This window comes from Ranitomeya variabilis, chromosome 3 (assembly GCF_051348905.1).
Source record: "Ranitomeya variabilis isolate aRanVar5 chromosome 3, aRanVar5.hap1, whole genome shotgun sequence".
Taxonomy (NCBI): domain Eukaryota; kingdom Metazoa; phylum Chordata; class Amphibia; order Anura; family Dendrobatidae; genus Ranitomeya; species Ranitomeya variabilis.
The window spans coordinates 543,769,775-543,787,443 of NC_135234.1; the positions used below are offsets into that span (position 1 = coordinate 543,769,775).

General features: G+C 42.2%; 1 protein-coding gene across 2 annotated transcripts in view; it reads right to left on the reverse strand.

Moving 5' to 3' along the window:
- Nucleotides 1–12,427: 12,427 nt before the first annotated feature.
- The window catches only part of UBAC2 (UBA domain containing 2), a 249,802-nt gene continuing 244,560 nt past the window's right edge, over nt 12,428–17,669 (reverse strand). Inside the window, exons 10-11 of one of the 2 annotated variants that reach the window (XR_013223960.1) lie at nt 14,235–15,797; nt 12,428–14,155 (exon numbers count right to left, since the gene is read on the reverse strand). Coding sequence is in view for 1 of the 2 variants with exons in the window: in XM_077297117.1 (XP_077153232.1) it covers nt 15,690–15,797 (108 nt within the window). In the remaining variant the exon portion in view is untranslated. Of the gene's footprint in view, nt 15,798–17,669 lie in introns of both variants that reach the window. The other variant, XM_077297117.1, reaches the window with a different exon arrangement.

Genomic DNA, 17,669 nt, shown 5'->3' on the forward strand with positions numbered 1-17,669 from the left:
AAAATATGAATGATAACACCAAAACTTTTTCTCCACTTATGCTTAGTGGTTGGGTGAAGCCATTTATTGTCAAACTACTGAGTTCTCTGTTTTTAAATCATAATGACAACCCAAAACATCCAAATGACCCAGATCAAAAGTTTATATACCCCATTTCTTAATACCATGCATTGCTCCATCTAACATCAATGACAGCTTGAAGTCTTTTGTGGTAGTTGTGGATGAGGTTCTTTATTTTCTCAGATGGAAAGCTGCCCCCTCTTCTTGGCAAAAAGCCTCCAGTTCCTGTAAATTCCTGGGCTGTCTAGCATGAACTGCGCACTTGAGATCTTCCCAGATTGGCTCAATGATATTGAGGTCAGGAGACTGAGATGGCCACTCCAGAACTTTCACTGTGTTCTGTTGTAGCCAATGAAAGGTCGACTTGGCCTTGAGTTTTGGATTGTTGTCATGTTCGAACGTACAAGTATGTCCCATACGCAGCTTCCGGGCTGATGAGTGCAAATTTGCCTCCAGTATTTGCTGATAACGTGCTGCATTCATCTTTCCTTCAACTTTGCCCAAGTTTCCTGTGCCTTTTTAGCTCACACATCCCTAAAACATCAGCGATCCACCTCCGTGCTTTACAGTGGGATTGGTGTTCCTTTCATCATAAGCCTTGTTGACCCCTCTCTAAATATAACGTTTATGGTTGTGGCCAAAATGTTAAATTTTGTTCTCATCACTCTAAATGTCCTTGTTCCACAAGTTTTGAGGCTTGTCTCTGTGCTGTTTTGCGTTTTGAAGGCGAGATACTTTGTGGCATTTGAGCAGTAATGGCTTTCTTCTGGCTACTCCACCATGCATCCCATTTTTCTTCATGTGTCTCCTTATTGTGCATCTTGAAACAGCCACACCGCTAGTTTTCAGTGAGTCCAGTATTTCAGCTGATGTTATTTGTGGGATTTTCTTTGCATCCCAATTTTCCTGGCAGTTGTGGATGACATTTTTGTTGGTCTACCTGACCGTGGTTTTGTTTTTACAGAGCCTCTGATTTTCCATTTGTTAATCACAGTTTGAACGCTGCTGCCTGGCATTATCAATTCCTTGGATATCTTTTTGTATCCCTTTCCTGTTTTATACAGTTCAACTACCTTTTCCCACAGATCAATTGACAATTCTTTTGCTTTGCCCATGACTCACAAACCAGAAATGTCAGTGGCTGGATGAAAGATACAAGAGTTGGTCAGGATCCCAGAAACTCACTCAGCTTTTATGCACCCACACTGATTACAAGCAATCAGGTCACAGGTGAGGATGTTACCTTTAGTAGCCATTGAAACCCATTTGTGTCAACTTCTGTGCATGTTATCAGGCCAATATCACCAGGGTATATGAACTTTTGATCAGGCTCATTTGGATGTTTCGGGTTGTCATTATGATTTAAAAAGAGAAAACACAGTAGTTTGACAATAAATGGCTTCACCCAACCACTAACCATGAGTGGAGAAAAAGTTTTGGTGTTATCATTCATAGTATCTGAAAAAAGGCCAAGAAAGCAAAAATTCTGCTGGGGTATATAAACTTTTGACCACAACTGTAATATGTCTGACTGTTCTAAAGGAAACTAACAGAATAAATGGGAAATAAACAGAATTTGCCTGCTTTGCAGTCCTGTTTCAAGTGAAAGGGGAGGGGCCCAATTGTTATATTTTGGTTCTATCAGCTTTCTATTTGTAATTTTTACAACAGAAAAAAACTTTTGCCTGCGGGACTTTTTTTGGTTCTAAAAAAATGCATGCCCCACATAAATCTAAACAGACCAGACAACGGGAAAGCCAATGGACACGTGAACAAAGCCTTATGAGGCCGGTTTCACATTAGTGTTTGGAGGAGCTGCGGACTTCCTCAGTGAAGCCCCGCCCTCGGCCGCACCTCTGCCCCTAGCTCCGCCTACTTCTGCATGCGGCATGCATGCGGCCTGCGTACCTATCTTTAACATTAGGTACGCAGGTCGTGCCGCTGTATGTGGATGCTTCCGCATGCGTCGTTTTGACGATGCGGCGACCAGCATAGGATGCAGCTTGTAGCAATTTTTTTTTCTCCGCATCGTCAAAAAGACGCATGCTGAAGCATCCGCATACATTGGGATGACCTGCGTACCTAATGTTAAAGACAGGTACGCAGGCCGCATGCAGAAGTAGGCGGAGCTAGCGGCCGAGGGCGGGGCTTCACGGAGGAAGTCTGCAGCCCTCCGCAGCTCCTCAAAACGCTAGTGTGTGTTAGGGGTCGAATTCCCGCCTCTGCACAGGGGGAATCTTGGGCCATCTCCTCCTGCCGAAGTGGAGCCTGCTCAGCGGAGACGTCGGTCCCAGCGTCTCGCTCAGTCTGACTCTGTACAAAGAGTTACTGCTGCTTTTCCTGCTTCTGCCATTGAAGTCAGTGCTGGGCAGCAGCGAGCAGATGCTTCTGGGACTAAGTCCTGCTTTTCTCATTCTGAGCATGCCCAGAGTAAGATCTCAGTGGAGATCGAGGGTCACATGATCAGATACTGCAGCTAAAGCCATTGGTCCTTCAGGAAGGTCCTGTAGGTGCTCACGCTTTGTGGCAACCTCTCATTGGTCCTTCTAGGAAGGTCCTGTACGTGCTGCAACTATTTAAGGCTCGCATGGCCGTGCGGCCATGCGCTAGTATTGTTCTATGTTGTGCTTTGCGCCAGTGTGGTCATGTGAGTTTGTGTTCAGGGACCCGGCTGAAATAAGCCTAGAATGCTGGCACCTCCGGCGAGGAGATTTTGTGTGAATGTATTCAGGGACCTGGCTGAAATAAGCCCCTACAATGCTGGCACCTCCGGCGAGGAGTTTGTGTGCATGCATGACCACTGACTGCTCTCAGTTGGGTAGTTAGCCTGTGCCACTGTGAAGTCAAACAGGGCACAGTGCTTTGAGTTTCAGCTACTCTGTGAAGTAACAGGGTTAGCTCATACCGCCTTATAGTTCCGCCGTTTGCTAGCAGCAGGTTCTCCTGCACGGTGGACCCCGGGCTGCGAACGCATCTATTATAATAAAACCTTTATATTTACTCAGTGCGTTCCGCTAGCCCTAACAGTGTGAAACTAGCCTTAGACACTACTTTTCAAAATCACTGCAAAACCTCATCAACAGATATTTTAAACATGTCAAACTCATTAACAACCACATTTTTTAATATTGTCAAATCAGCTCTAAATGTGAGTTTGTACACCTGAAAACACTACAACATATGCCAAAGAAACAAAGAAATGACCCAAAGATTTAACCACATATGGTAATTAAATGGACAGGGACACAGATACAGTCATATCTTAAAAAATACTCCTTTAGTCTAGATTAAACTCCATAGTCATTAGTAGGTCAGTCTCTTTTTTGGCAACTGATGCCAAGAAGTGGGTTTTCCCCTGGATGACTCTTGAAACAAGTTGTAGAAAAAAATATTAGAGGTGCATTGGTGCTTCTGTGTTATAGATGGAAATCCTATATAGCATATATAAGAAAATATAAGAAACTTTGTAATATATCTTGGCAGAAAAATAGGATTCTTTCTTCACTTCTGAGCCACTTTCTCCCTACTGAACTCACCATCCACTCTAAAAGAAACAACTCAAGCACATCTTGGTCAAAATAAGGCAGGCGTGCATAATAGTGAGGTGCTTGATTATATACTGTAGCTGGATGGATATTCAATGTCTTTGCAAATTTAGGGTAAGTTCACACAGGACTTTTTTGCTGTGTATTTTTGCTGCGTTTTTTATGCTAATTTAGGTGCTTTTTTGGTGCGTATTTGGTGCGTTTTTTGGGTAAGTTCACACAGGACTTTTTTGCTGCGCATTTTTGCTGCGTTTTTAATGCCAATTTTCAGCTGCTTATAGATGCGTTTTTTGTGCGGTTTTGGTGCATTTTTTTGTCTATTTGTGCATGATAATAAAGTTGAGTGACCCCAGTGGAGCTTAGCATCGCCTTCATCCCAGCGGGGGAACAATTTACGGCGAATTACATGTCATGCATCGGCCTTTTTTTGACGATCACTGTAGTTTGGGCAAGCTACATCCCAAATTACAGGCATTGCTTCCACCTTGGAAAAATAAATGAAAAAGTAATTACCAAATGCAAGATGAAATGAAGCCAACATTCATGACAAGGAAGATACAAACATACACATGCAGAACACATGAACATGTACATAACAGCACATGAGCATCGCAAAGTGTACCATTGCAAACAATCGGATAGATAGATATATCACAAATTAAAAAAAATATTACCTCCATGATTAGTTGGGAAACATTAATGCTCATCCTCCTATACCAAGACATAGCTAAAGGTACCTTCACACGAAACGACTTTGTAACGATATCGCTAGCGATCCGTGACGTTGCAGCGTCCTGGCTAGCGATATCGTTTAGTTTGACACGCAGCAGCGATCAGGATCCTGCTGTGATGTCGCTGGTCGCTGAATAAAGTTCAGAACTTTATTTGGTCGTCCGATCGCCGTGTATCGTTGTGTTTGACAGCAAAAGCAACGATACCAGCGATATTTTACACTGGTAACCAGGGTAAACATCGGGTTACTAAGCGCATGGCCACGCTTAGTAACCCGATGTTTACCCTGGTTACCAGTGTAAAATGTAAAAAAAACAAACAGTACATACTTACATTCGCATCCCCCGCCGTCTGCTTCCCACACTGACTGAGCGCCGCAAAGTGAAAGTGAAAGCACAGCACAGCGGTGACGTCACCGCTGTGCCCTGCTACTGCCGGCGCTCAGTCAGTCAGTCAGTGCAGGAAGCGGACGCCGGGGGATGCGCAGGTAAGTATGTACTGTTTGGTTTTTTTACATTTTACGCTGGTAACCAGGGTAAACATCGGGTTACTAAGCGCGGCCCTGCGCTTAGCAACCCGATGTTTACCCTGGTTACCCGGGGACCTCGGCATCATTGGTCGCTGGAGAGCGGTCTGTGTGACAGCTCTCCAGCGATCAAACAGCGACGCTGCAGCGATCGGCATCGTTGTCGCTATCGCTGCAGCGTCGTTTCGTGTGAAGGTACCTTAACACCTCACTACCAGGAACTCTCTCACAATAGATCACAATCAGGACACCTCACAATGGCTCTTCACACCTCACAATGGCTCTTCACACCTCACTAACCACACCCCTAAGCTCTTGGCTGTGAGATTACTTCCTGCTGGCCATGATTTTTCTGCACAAAAAACGCAGCAAATAATGCTACATGCGTTTTTTCAGCGTTTTTTCCATCACCCATTCAAGTCAATGGGTGAAAAAACGCTGCAAAAACGCAGCAAAAACGCTGAAAGAAGTGACATGCCCTATGTCCAAAAAACGCAGCAAAGCAGAAAATACTGATCAAACAAAAACCCAATGTGTGTGCATGAGATTTCTGAAATCTCATAGGCTTTGCTTGTACTGTAAAAAGCAGCTGAAAATTAGCATAAAAAAACGCAGCAAAAATACGCAGCAAAAAAGTCTTGTGTGAACGTACCCTTACACTGATGCACGTTTCTGAAATTGTTCCACAATTTTCACATGCAGTTGTTAACAGATTGGGGAACCTTTGACCATTTTGTTTCTGAGACACACTGTGTTTCCAACAAGCTCTTTTATATACAGTCATGTGATTTAGAACAAGAAATGACTCAAATGTAGGTAAGGGCCAGACTTTATGAAGAATTTAATAAAAGAAAAACCCTAAAAATAGCTAGTTCTATTCTATTTTTCAGTCATGTGACGTATTTGAAAATTGACTCTGCCTCAGGAGTCTTGGGTTAAAATACAGCAGTTTCCTACAGGTCCCTTCCTCGCCCCAGCCGTGGTTAATTACCACTAAATGTACTACATTAAGATCTCACCCAACTATTAGTACTACTGTTTGGTGTTGCTCCAATTCAGAGAAACTTGAACTTCTCTTGCCTATCCCATCACCTCTCCCTAATCATCTGTTCTCCTGAGTTTCCGTTAAACCTAACAGACCCAAGTGTTTCAATTTTGGTTTTCAAGAGGGAAGTTTAGGGCAAAGCAGTTTTTGGAATGATTAGCTTGGTCATCATGGGAGGCTTTACAAAAAATAGAACATCCTACCCCCATTGGGACCTTGGTGTTAAATTCGTCACCCCTGACGAAGCCACCGGCTGGTGGAGATACGGGTTGGGTATCCGTGTAGCCCGCATCTGGACCCTGTTTGTATGCACACTTTGCGGTGGTATCTTTGACAATCGTAATTTTGGTACATTGTGTCTTATCAGGCGTATGTGTGGCCTTGGCACTTATACCTTTTTCAGTGCCTAGGTGCTTTTGGGGCACTGTGGGTCCCATACTTTACACTATTTCATAGCCTGATGGTCAGTTCCCTCATATTCTGCAAGTGCTATTTGCGAATATTCTAAACGATGTGGTGTACCGTGCCGCTGTACATAATTATATATTTCATTGGTGTTTGAATAGGACCGTGGCTCTGGAACCCTTATTTTTCCAGATACTATCTGGTAACCATTTATGTGTTAGGGTCCTGCTTATTATAGTGTGGCAGAGCTGTTTATGTAGGCACGGAGGTATTAGCCTGTCTGCTCCATATTCTATTGTGGGTCCTGTGCGGGTTACAGCCTCATTATGGGCTTATTGTTCAGTAATGTTTTTAAATGTTTTTAAGTGTCTGTGCTTTGCTACTTTTTGTATTTTCTAAATAAAGCTGTGTATTAAATTTTGAGCCTCATCCTTGTTGTGGTGATCCCCGTTTATAAGACCTGGTCTGTCTTCTTTTTTACTTAACTATTGGTCCATTTACAGGTCTTGGTGTGATCCCACTGTCTTTGGTGCCCCCTCTAATCTATTGTTGACCTTGGTGTTAAATTCAGGTTCGTTATTTTTTTTCTTTTCCTCCTTAATCTCATTTTATATGAAGAAAAACTGCTCTTAAAACCCTTTGTACAGGCGAGGGTACAATTCGTCACACGTTATCTGTAATTTATTCTCTTCTTTTATGTCCCACAGATACATTTCCTCTTAGACATCTGTGCCAATGGGAAGATAAATTGGACATATTTCTATCACCTGATTAATGGGAAATGGCTTTGTCTTATAGTGAAAAAGTCTTCTATAAGTTCATGTCTACAGGAAGCAAATTACAAAATATTGTCCAGCAAAATGTTCCACTCATTTAACCCTTTGCGTTGGAGGTCTAGTAGTCATTTACATATTTCTTATTCCTGCCCTGCTCTACAACCCTTATGGACGGATGTGCAAAGAATAATTAGACTTGTCATGGGATATAAAGCAAAGATGGATCTGGAACTGCTCCTCCTTCAGCTTTGTGAGACTCCAAGCCCCACTTATCAACTTTCTATTTTAAGATTCCTAGTAATGACTGCTTATACTTACATCCATTTACTTTTGAAAAAAGGCCGAATCCACCTAGTTGGTCACTCTGGATTACTACGGTTAATGATGTACCATAATGCACATGGAGGACATAACAGCTTCTCTTTATGACAGACAGGATACTTTCTCCAAAATTGTTACTACTTGATGGAACTACATGTTACTACAGGATGGAATTCCAACAGACCAGGGAATATGGAGAATTATCCTAATCTTGGCTGCAAGTCTTTACCAACATTAAGATGTTTCCCAAACCTACACCCTCCACCCACATTTTCATTCCTATTCCACTACTACTATTCTTACTTTCTCCCTTTTCTCGATTCCTGTATACCGTAATCAATGTGAGACTAATCATTTTTTGGGAGGAAATTCTCCTACTTAGTCATGAATCCTTTCCATATTACCATCTCTATAGTTTAATTTTAATTATTTTATACATATTTGTTTTGATTATAATGATTGCAACGCTTTAAGGTATATGAATTTATTTTATTGCTGTACGTGACGGGAATGTTTTACCCTGGCAGTTTTGTTCTCGTTTTTTGCATAAATAATTAAAAAAATAAGGAAATTGACCCTGCAGCCATTTTTTATTAGTATCATTTACTTTTCTAGCCTTTTTTTTTAAACATGTCTCAACTTTTTCAGACGTGTTTCTCCCATCAACTTCTAAATATCTTATTTTTGAAAAAATTTCCAATTTTCACCTTCTGATATGTGTTCTATGTTCTGTTGTGAATCAAATTTGGCTAGAAGGCTGCTTTCACACTGCATTCTGGCACCCCTTTCTTGGTCCAGTCAGAGTTTACAACCGAACCCCCTGCAAAACGGCTATAGGCACCAACAGGGCCACAGACTATAATTGTGCCGAGAGGATGTGGGTTCTGATGTGCATCATTTTCGGGTGTGTACGTCTATCAGGGACGGACACCCAGACGCAGTCTACTACATCTGAGTGCCCGCCTCTAGTAGGCGTACACGCCAGAAAATGATGCACGGCAGAGCACATGTTTACTCTGTCAGCACCATTATAATTTATAGCCCTGTCGGCGTATATGCCCAAATCCCATTTTGCGTGGCGTTCGAACATTAGCCCCTTTTGGACCAACAAAAGGATGCCTGAACCCAAGGAGAAAGCACCCCAAGAGATTTCCAAATCATTGCATTCTTGTTTTCTTTACATTTTACACAGTAGTCCCTACTTTTTTTTTTTATAAATAGAAGTTGTACATATGAAACCCAATAAAAAGAGTGAAGTATTTATACCATTTGGAGCAGTATTTCCAGTCGTATAGTTTATAAATTTCATACCAAGACAGTAAGGCTGTGTGCCCACTTTGCATTTTTATGCGTTTCCGCAGCGTTTTTTGCCGCAGCGGAAATGCTTAAACAATGCATTACCATGCAATCCTATGGGATTCTGCAGTTGCTGTGCCCATGCTGTGGAATCGCATAGCGGTAAAATCTGCAGCATGTTCATTATTCCTGTAAAAAAAAAAAGAATTAAAATAAAAAATAGGGATATACTTACCTTCTGATGGTCTCCGAAGTCCTCCCGCCTCTCAGCGGTGCACACGGCGGCTTCCGTTCCCAGAGATGCATTGCGCGAATCACCTGAGATGATGTCACGGTCACGCGACCTTGATGTCACAAAGGTCCTTCGCGCAAAGCATCCCTGGGAACGGAACGTAGCGGGAGCGCAACTGAGGAGATCGGGGGCCGTCGGAAAGTGAGAATAACCATATTTTTATATTATTTTTAACATTCTATCTTTTACTATTGATGTTGATAAGCCCTCGATCTAACCTAAAAGATAAGAAAAACAAGTTAGATTATACTCACCCAGGGACGGTCCCGGTTCGGTCCCGTCCGATGGGCGTCGCGATCTGGTGCCTCCCATCTTCATACGATGAGGTCGTCTTCTTTGCTTCCTGCCGCGGCTCCTGCGCAGGTGTACTTTACCCTATTGAGGGCAGCGTAAAGTACTGCAGTGCGCAGGCGCCTGGCCTCTCTGACCTTTCCTGGCGCCTGCGCACTGCAGTACTTTGCTCTGCCCTCAACAGGGCAGATAAAGTACGCCTGCGCAGGAGCTGCGGCAGGAAGCAAAGAAGAGGAGGTCATCGTATGAAGATGGGAGGCGCCGGATCGGACCGCGACCCCCATCAGACCGGACCGCCCCTGGGTGAGTATAGTCTAACTTGTTTTTCTTATCTTTCAGGTTACATCGGGGGCTTATCTACAGCATTACAGAATGCTGTAAATAAGCCCCTGATGGCAGTGGCCGCAGTTTATATACGAAATGTGAGGTGACAGATTCCTTTTAAAAAAATATATATTTTACTTTAAGCTCATGCAGCTCTACATGCAATTACATGTGCCCTAAACTACATAGTGCAATATCTATGGTAAATTTTATAGCTATAATTGACTTAATAGGAAGTATACCAATTTATTCCTTGTTTGTGAAACTGCCCAATAAGTCTTCAGTTTCTCCTGACCCAGGGACCTAACAGATGGTTTAAGAGCCTGATATACAAATCTCACAGGTGTTTGTGTGTGTAAGGCCGGGGTCACACTTGCGAGTGCAATGCGAGAAACTCCAACGAGTCTCTCGCATCAATACCCGGCACAGCCGCCGCCACTTGGGACCGGAGTGTGCGGCTGCATGTATTTCTATGCAGCTGAACGCTCCATTCCCTAGTGCCGGTGGCTGTGGCGGGTATTGATGCGAGAGACTCGTGCGAGTTTCTTGCATTGCACTCGCAAGTGTGACCCCGGCCTAAGGGTGGATAACTTCTGACAAAAGATTATGTTGTTCTTCCAGGAGCCCACCAATAATACACTGTAGGGTCCAAAAGGGAACATTGAAAATGTAGAGTGGAGTACAAAAGGTGCTAAACATTTGTCTGTACTGGAAGGGCGTGGATGGTGGGGACAGAGGATATTCTGGTAGTGCTATAAAAAAAACCTGCTATCTATATGTGCATAGAAATCAATGTCAAAATGGAAGCAAAGAGTTGTGGCGATCAGTGGTGTTTTTTTTAAATTTCCACTTTTAAATGAAATGTATGCTTTTTTATGCTTTCCTAAAAAAAAGTCAACGTAGAGACATATTTTGTTCCAGAGATATTTATACCTGAACACTGCTTTGTTACACTTATTGCATTATACTGAGCGTTAGCTTTTCAATATAAAGTACGAGGACAACCTAGAGATTTCATTGTGGATTTTGATACTTTTAAAGGAGTTGAAACACTCAATTTTCAGAAGTGCATTTCCTACTTGCTGGGGGCGTGCACTCATTATGGATTGATCGTTCAGACAGTGCCATAGTTGCGCCACTTGTTTGAACTGTGGGTTCTTTGTGACTTGACCAGCTTTAAGGTACCTTCACACTAAGCGACGCTGCAGCGATATCGACAACGATGCCGATCGCTGCAGCGTCGCTGTGTGGTCGCTGGAGAGCTGTCACACAGACAGCTCTCCAGCGACCAACTATGCCGAAATCCCCGGGTAACCAGGGTAAACATCGGGTTACTAAGCGCAGGGCCACGCTTAGTAACCCGATGTTTACCCTGGTTACCAGCGTAAATGTAAAAAACAAACAGTACATACTTACATTCCGATGTCCGTAATGTCCCCCAGCGTCTGCTTCCTGCACTGACTGTGAGCGCCGGCCGTTACAGGCACAGCACAGCGGTGACGTCACCGCTGTGCTCTGCTTTTACTTTACGGCCGGCACTCACAGTCAGTGCGGGAAGCAGACGGCGGGGGACGTGTGACAGACAACAGAAGGTGAGTATGTACTGTTTGTTTTTTTTACTTTTACAATGGTAACCAGGGTAAATATCGGGTTACTAAGCGCGGCCCTGCGCTTAGTAACCCGATATTTACCCTGGTTACCATTGTAAAACATCGCTGGCATCGTTGCTTTTGGTGTCAAACACGACGATACACGCCGATCTGACGACCAAATAAAGTTCTGACCAGCGATATCACAGCAGGATCCAGATCGCTGCTGCGTGTCAAACACAACGATATCGCTATCCAGGACGCTGCAACGTCACGGATCGCTATTGTTATCTTTGCAAAGTCGCTTAGTGTGAAGGTACCTTTACCTTGTAAGTGCTGAAGTGTTTGCATAGACCGGCCACGACTGATATACTTATGCTGTTGCCGCTTCCCTATGCAAAAATCAGGATAAAATAAAATTAAAAATCCCTCCATTGAGGATTTTTAATCAAAAGGAATTTGCAAAGTTACGGTACTTGCTTTTACAAGCACTTTTTTTAACTTTTCTAACAATTTATGATGTTGAGAAAACCCATTTAATCATTTCGAAATCAGATTCTGTGATATTTATAAATACAGATAATTGGAAAAAAATATGACACAGCTTAAAGGAAACTCTTTCATGCATAACCTGTGCTGAAGCATTTGCATGAAACTCCAGAAATAAGCCTATTTTGGGCTGTGATCGGTGGGTGGCTTATGCTGAGAAGAACAGTATGGGCAGAAGCAGAAGTTATCAATGTTTTTCATCTTTCAGGAGTAAACTGGTATTTATATTGCTCTGTTAGCCAGTGACGCAGGTCAAATGAATTTACGGTATGTTATATTGCTACATATTTCAAATACTTAACACCCTAGCTTATATAATCTTTCCACCACAAAAATTATGAAGGCATGTTATTTTACCCACCGGAACTTTTTTTAAAAAAATCTTTGCCAATTTGGATATGATTTGTAGAAGTCAATGATCAGTTGATTTGCGCTTTCCTTTGTTTTAGAGTTCATTGTGACAATTGAGGCACTGTCCTAATACAAAAGAACCTTATCTTAATATCTAAAAGGCCAAATACTCAAGAGTTTCTCAAAAATATTGCAACAAAAAAGAGGCGATACAACAAAGATGTTCAGACACTCGTGAGACGTTGGAGGGAGGGGATGTTGCATAATCTGGGTTTCAATAGAAATACTAACACATTGTTATAACACACTTTAAGAACAAAAAGAATACTGTCCAAATCTATTTATTAAATTTCAAATTGTGCTTTGCGTTCTAAATATAACCAAACAGAAATGACTGAGAAAACATCTACCGTAATTAACGTTCATATCTGAATAACATCTTGTTTTCTAGAGAATTTATATCACATTTTGAGACATATGTCATTTAACCATAAACTGATACCAAGCCCTGTCAGTTAGAAAATCACACCATATGGTTATTCCTATGCCTAGATACAGAAAAGAAAAAATTCTGGCCGTTAGTCAAAAGAGAGTGTTCCAGGATTTTAAAATATTTACATATGGGCTAAAATCTGCAATTTACTTACTAATTCTGCGCGCATTGTGCACTGACATGCTATACATCGTGAGGACACGTTCGGTGCACTATGGTCAAATACAGCAGGAAGGGGATGCACTAATACGGCTGTTGATCAGAGTGACATCGTTAATATTAGAGTATTGCACAAATTAAAAAAAAAACAAAAAACACCTTCACCTGTCTAAGGCCAAGGATGTAAGTAAAGGGTCAGAACTGTAAATAATTTTTCCAGGGAGCAGTATGACAAGTCTAACTTTATGGCTTTGTTTCTGTGTAAGACTACATTTAGACGACTTTACAGGCCATATTTTAAAGTCTCTGTTATGGCTCCAATTCCCGACCTGATCCATGGTCGGATCGGGTATTGCGGTAGCAGTACAAACCGCATAATGCAGACATGATTTCAGCCCTGGGAGGGGTGAGAAGGTGTAGCTGCATGCGAACGCAATACAAGAATATTATAGCTTGCTACTGTCATCTTTCCCCATGCAGCCTCCAGTGTCTCAGGGGTGTGACATAGGAACGTCTCTTCATGTGATCACCTTTCCTTACACAGAAGTGAGGTGTGCTCTCATATTTAGGGGTATCCCTTCTTCCTACTAAAGAGAAGAGAAGATGAGTATTTGCTTAATTGATCAGCCCCTGCAGCTACTCAAGTCCCTTCCCTACACAATGGCTGAAATTTTTACAGGCACCTGTTATCATGGTGATTTTTGTGCTTTTTGATTTTGACATTTTAGTCAAAATAAGTGCATATAGTCAGAGGCATAACTGCATATCTAGAATTTTTCAGTCTAAATGACTCAGAATTTAAAGAAGTTGTCAAAATTCAGGAAAGTGAACCTCAACAGTTTACTTTAGAATACCTAAAATAACATATAGTATGTACTCAACCTGCTGGAGTCCGGCACTGGCTCCCGGCTGCAGCACCAGATTCATTGTTTGGCAGCAGCAGTGGCATCACATAGACAGTGTGCATCACTGATGTAGCCAATCACTGAGCTCAGCGGCTGTGTCCAATTATAGAGTTCAGACGCTGTGCCCAATTACTGAGCTCAGAGGCTGTGCCCTCTTACTGAGCTCAGCGGATGTGCCCTGTTACTGAGCTCCGAGGCTGTGCCCAATTAATGAGCTCAGAGGCTGTGCCCAATTACTGAGCTCAAAGGCTGTGCCCAATTAATGAGCTCAGAGGCTGTGCCCAATTAGTGAGCTCAGAGGCTGTGCCCAATTACTGAGCTCAGCGGATGTGCCCAATTACTGAGCTCAAAGGCTGTGCCCAGTTACTGAGCTCCGAGGCTGTGCTCAATTACTGAGCTCCAAGTCTGTGCCCAATTAATGAGCTCAGAGGCTGTGCCCAATTACTGAGCTCAGCGGCTGTGCCCAATTACTGAGCTCAGAGGCTGTGCCCAATTACTGAACTCAGTGGCTTTGCCCAGTTACTGAGCTCAGCGGCTGTGTCCAGTTACTGAGCTCTGTGGCTGTGCTCAATTACTGAGCTCAGAGGCTGTGCCCAATTACTGAGCTCAGAGGCTGTGCCCAATTACTGAGCTCAGAGGCTGTGCCCAATTGCTGAGCTCAGCGGCTGTGCCCAGTTACTGAGCTCTGAGGCTATGCCCAATTACTGAACTCAGAGACTGTGCTCAATTACTGAGTTCAGAGGCTTTGCCCAATTACTGAGCTCAGAGGCTTTGCCCAATTGCTGAGCTCAGAGGCTGTGACCAATTGCTGAGCTCAGCGGCTTTGCAGAGGTAGACTGCAAGAGCCGCCAAGCTCAATCATTGGCTTCAGCGGTGATGAGTGCTGTTGATGCAAAGTCACTGCTGCAGCAAAAACACTGAGACATGAGCAGTGGTGGGAAGCCTGTGCCCCACCATGGAGGGCGAATACCTGCTGTGTTTGTTATTTTAGGTATTTTATAGCATTCAAGGTCTACTTTCCTGAATGTGGACAACCCCTTCAATTAATAAGTGTGAACTTTCATCACTACAACATGCAATGCAAAATAAAAAGGTGCTCTATATAGAAAGTGCTTGGGAGTATTTTCATAATGTGCGAGTTGTCTACGTCTACTTTAAGTAATAAAATTGTCTTTAACTCCCGGCAATAAAAAGCTTTAGATAACCTGTGAATATTTTAGCTACAGGCCTAAGGAAAACTACAACAGTAAGACATCATGAAAGCACAATGTGCTGTGTATGTGACAAGCTGAGCACTGCCACATTGGACCCCTGAATGTCTAAGGCTACTTTCACACTAGCGTCGTACTCGGCCCGTCGCAGTGCGTCGGGCCGACGTACCGACGCTAGCATTGTATACGCCGCACAACGGGGGCAGCGGATGCATTTTTCCAGTGCATCCGCTGCCCCATTGTGAGGTGCGGGGAGGTGGGGGCGGAGTTCCGGCCGCGCATGCGCGGTCGGAAATGGCGGTCCGTCGGCAGCAAAAAACGTTACATGTAACGTTTTTTGCAGCCGACGGTCCGCCACAACACGGCGCAACCATCGCACGACGGTTGCGACATGTGGCAATGCGTCGCAAATGCGTCGCTAATGTTAGTCAATGGTGAAAAAACGCATCCTGCAAGCACTTTTGCAGGATGCGTTTTTTCGCCAAAACGACGCATTGCGACGTATTGCAAAAAACGCTAGTGTGAAAGTACCCTAAACCTTCATATAATCAGTGCAGCTTCCATTACTACTCCTGCAGCAAGAACACAGTTTACAGCAGCAACGAGAATTTTTCTAATTAAATAAAAAAAAAAAAATGCAAATTTTGTATGCTTAAATATAGCAAGTGATACAACTTTGTATTTTTAACATCAGTTTAGCATAGTGAGTACAAATATTTTCTTTAATCCTCTAATTTTTAATACACTTTATATTTCTAGGTAAAAAAAAGATCTTTGGATGCCATATGAGTAAAATATATTGCACCATTCCCTGAATTATCATCGCTGTAATAAAAAATTTGTAGCCAAGTTGACGTCGTTGTTAGAAGCCCTTAGAGCAGTTAAGACATCTGCCCTTGAAAACCCCATTTCCATTAGCTGTGCAACCTGTGAAGAAATCAAGAAAAAAAAGATGCAGTAAATTAATTTTTGAAACATGCATAGAAAGAACACCTAATAACATTAGATAACACTAGACTGTAGCTATTTCAGTAGAATCTGTGTTGAAATTGAAATTACTGATGAATCCAAAAAAAGGAAGTGTTTAGTACACCCTTTGCAAACATCTTACAGGTGTTAATTGCTATACAGAACTATCCCTACAGCAAGATGCTGAATTATTTACAAGAGTTGGGTAAGGCCACCTGCAAAAAAAATACTTAGAGAGTCATGTGAGAGAAAGCATTGTGCAAGTAAATGAAAAAATAGCTGCAATAACACGCCAGGATGACACCCGCTGAAGCACAGTAAAATCAGCATCTTATACAGGAGTCTGTCTGATAAAGGTTTCCTGTCACTTCCTATTAAGAATTGTTTATTCAAAGGGGTTATCCAAAACAGAGTCTTCTGCAAGAGGGCTAAGAACTTACTGGCAGGTAGTTGTTAACTACCTGCCAGTTTTGAATTGCGAAGATCAGTTCCTTGGGCTCTGTTTTACATAATGCTTATGGCTATTTCCATCTGGTAGCCCTGCTACACATTGTCTGTTTGTATTTTATGCTAATTGTGAATAAAGTATATATGTTTTGGATTCTATGACTGCATAGTTGGTTCTTGTTGTCTTGAAGATCAGTTCCAGCATAGAGCAATCACAGACCATCCCTGATGGTGACCCTCCTGCTTTTGGTGATATCACATCGACAGAACAGCTCCTTCTCTTCTGCTCTATTGATGGGGTGTCACTGCCGATATCATGCTGATTGATTGATAGCTGGCTCTCTGCTCCCTAAATGTGGTGAACTGGCTTTCAGTTAACATGAGTGATTCGATAATTTTTCCCCTATGCTTGGTTAAAAAAAAGTAACCATTACTGACTACCACATTTTTTGTTCTTGTTTTCTTTTAGTGTTTCTTAAAGCCAGAAAGTTGCCATTTGAAATGATTTTAGTTTTGTGCCATGTCTGTGATCTGCTTTTTTTCTACAAAATTAAACAACTGAATGAACATTCTCCAAGGCCGGTGATTCCATAATTTTTGCCAGGGGTTGTACAACTGTTATGAGCTATCACAAACTATTAGCATCTAATCTGTAGACCACAATTGTACCTAAATTGTAAGGCACCAATTTGTAGTCTCCAATTTGGATGCTACAATTTTTAGTATTGTATTATATTTTGCATTATAATTAGTATTGTATTTAGTATTACAGTTTGTATTTGTATGACAATTTTTTAGTATCCAATTTTCAGTCCCTAAGGGAACACCTTAATTTTTAGTACTTATTCTTCAATTGTTACTACTTTATTTTTAGTACCTAGTTCTTTGTATGTAACACTTAACATGCAATATTCAGCACAAAATATATTGTACGCAGTGACGGATCCACCACATAAGCTGTAAGCAATGAAACAAAAGAGTATATGGGTCACAAATGGCAGGTTTTTAACAGTTGTTCTGCACTGCTGATAATAACATGTATGACTGTCAGCCAATCTGCTGAAATTCTGTTTTTTTTTTCACTTTTTTGCCAGTCAGATATGGATCAGATGATTTGGATGGACACTTGGATGTGATAAGCTGTTTTTTTTTTCTCCTTCCTGCTTGTTTTCATTGTGCATTGCTGCAAGGGTTTTTAAGTATCAACTAGAAATACAGTTGAATGACAGTGGATGGTTGATAGCCGTGTGCCTGTCTGAAGGACTGATAAGATCTCACTTCTGCAGCCAGCTTTGAGAGAACTTGCCACCTGTTTTGTGCTAAATTTTATTTTTTCTATGAACCGATAGCTACATTGTAACACTTGAATAATTAAAATAAATC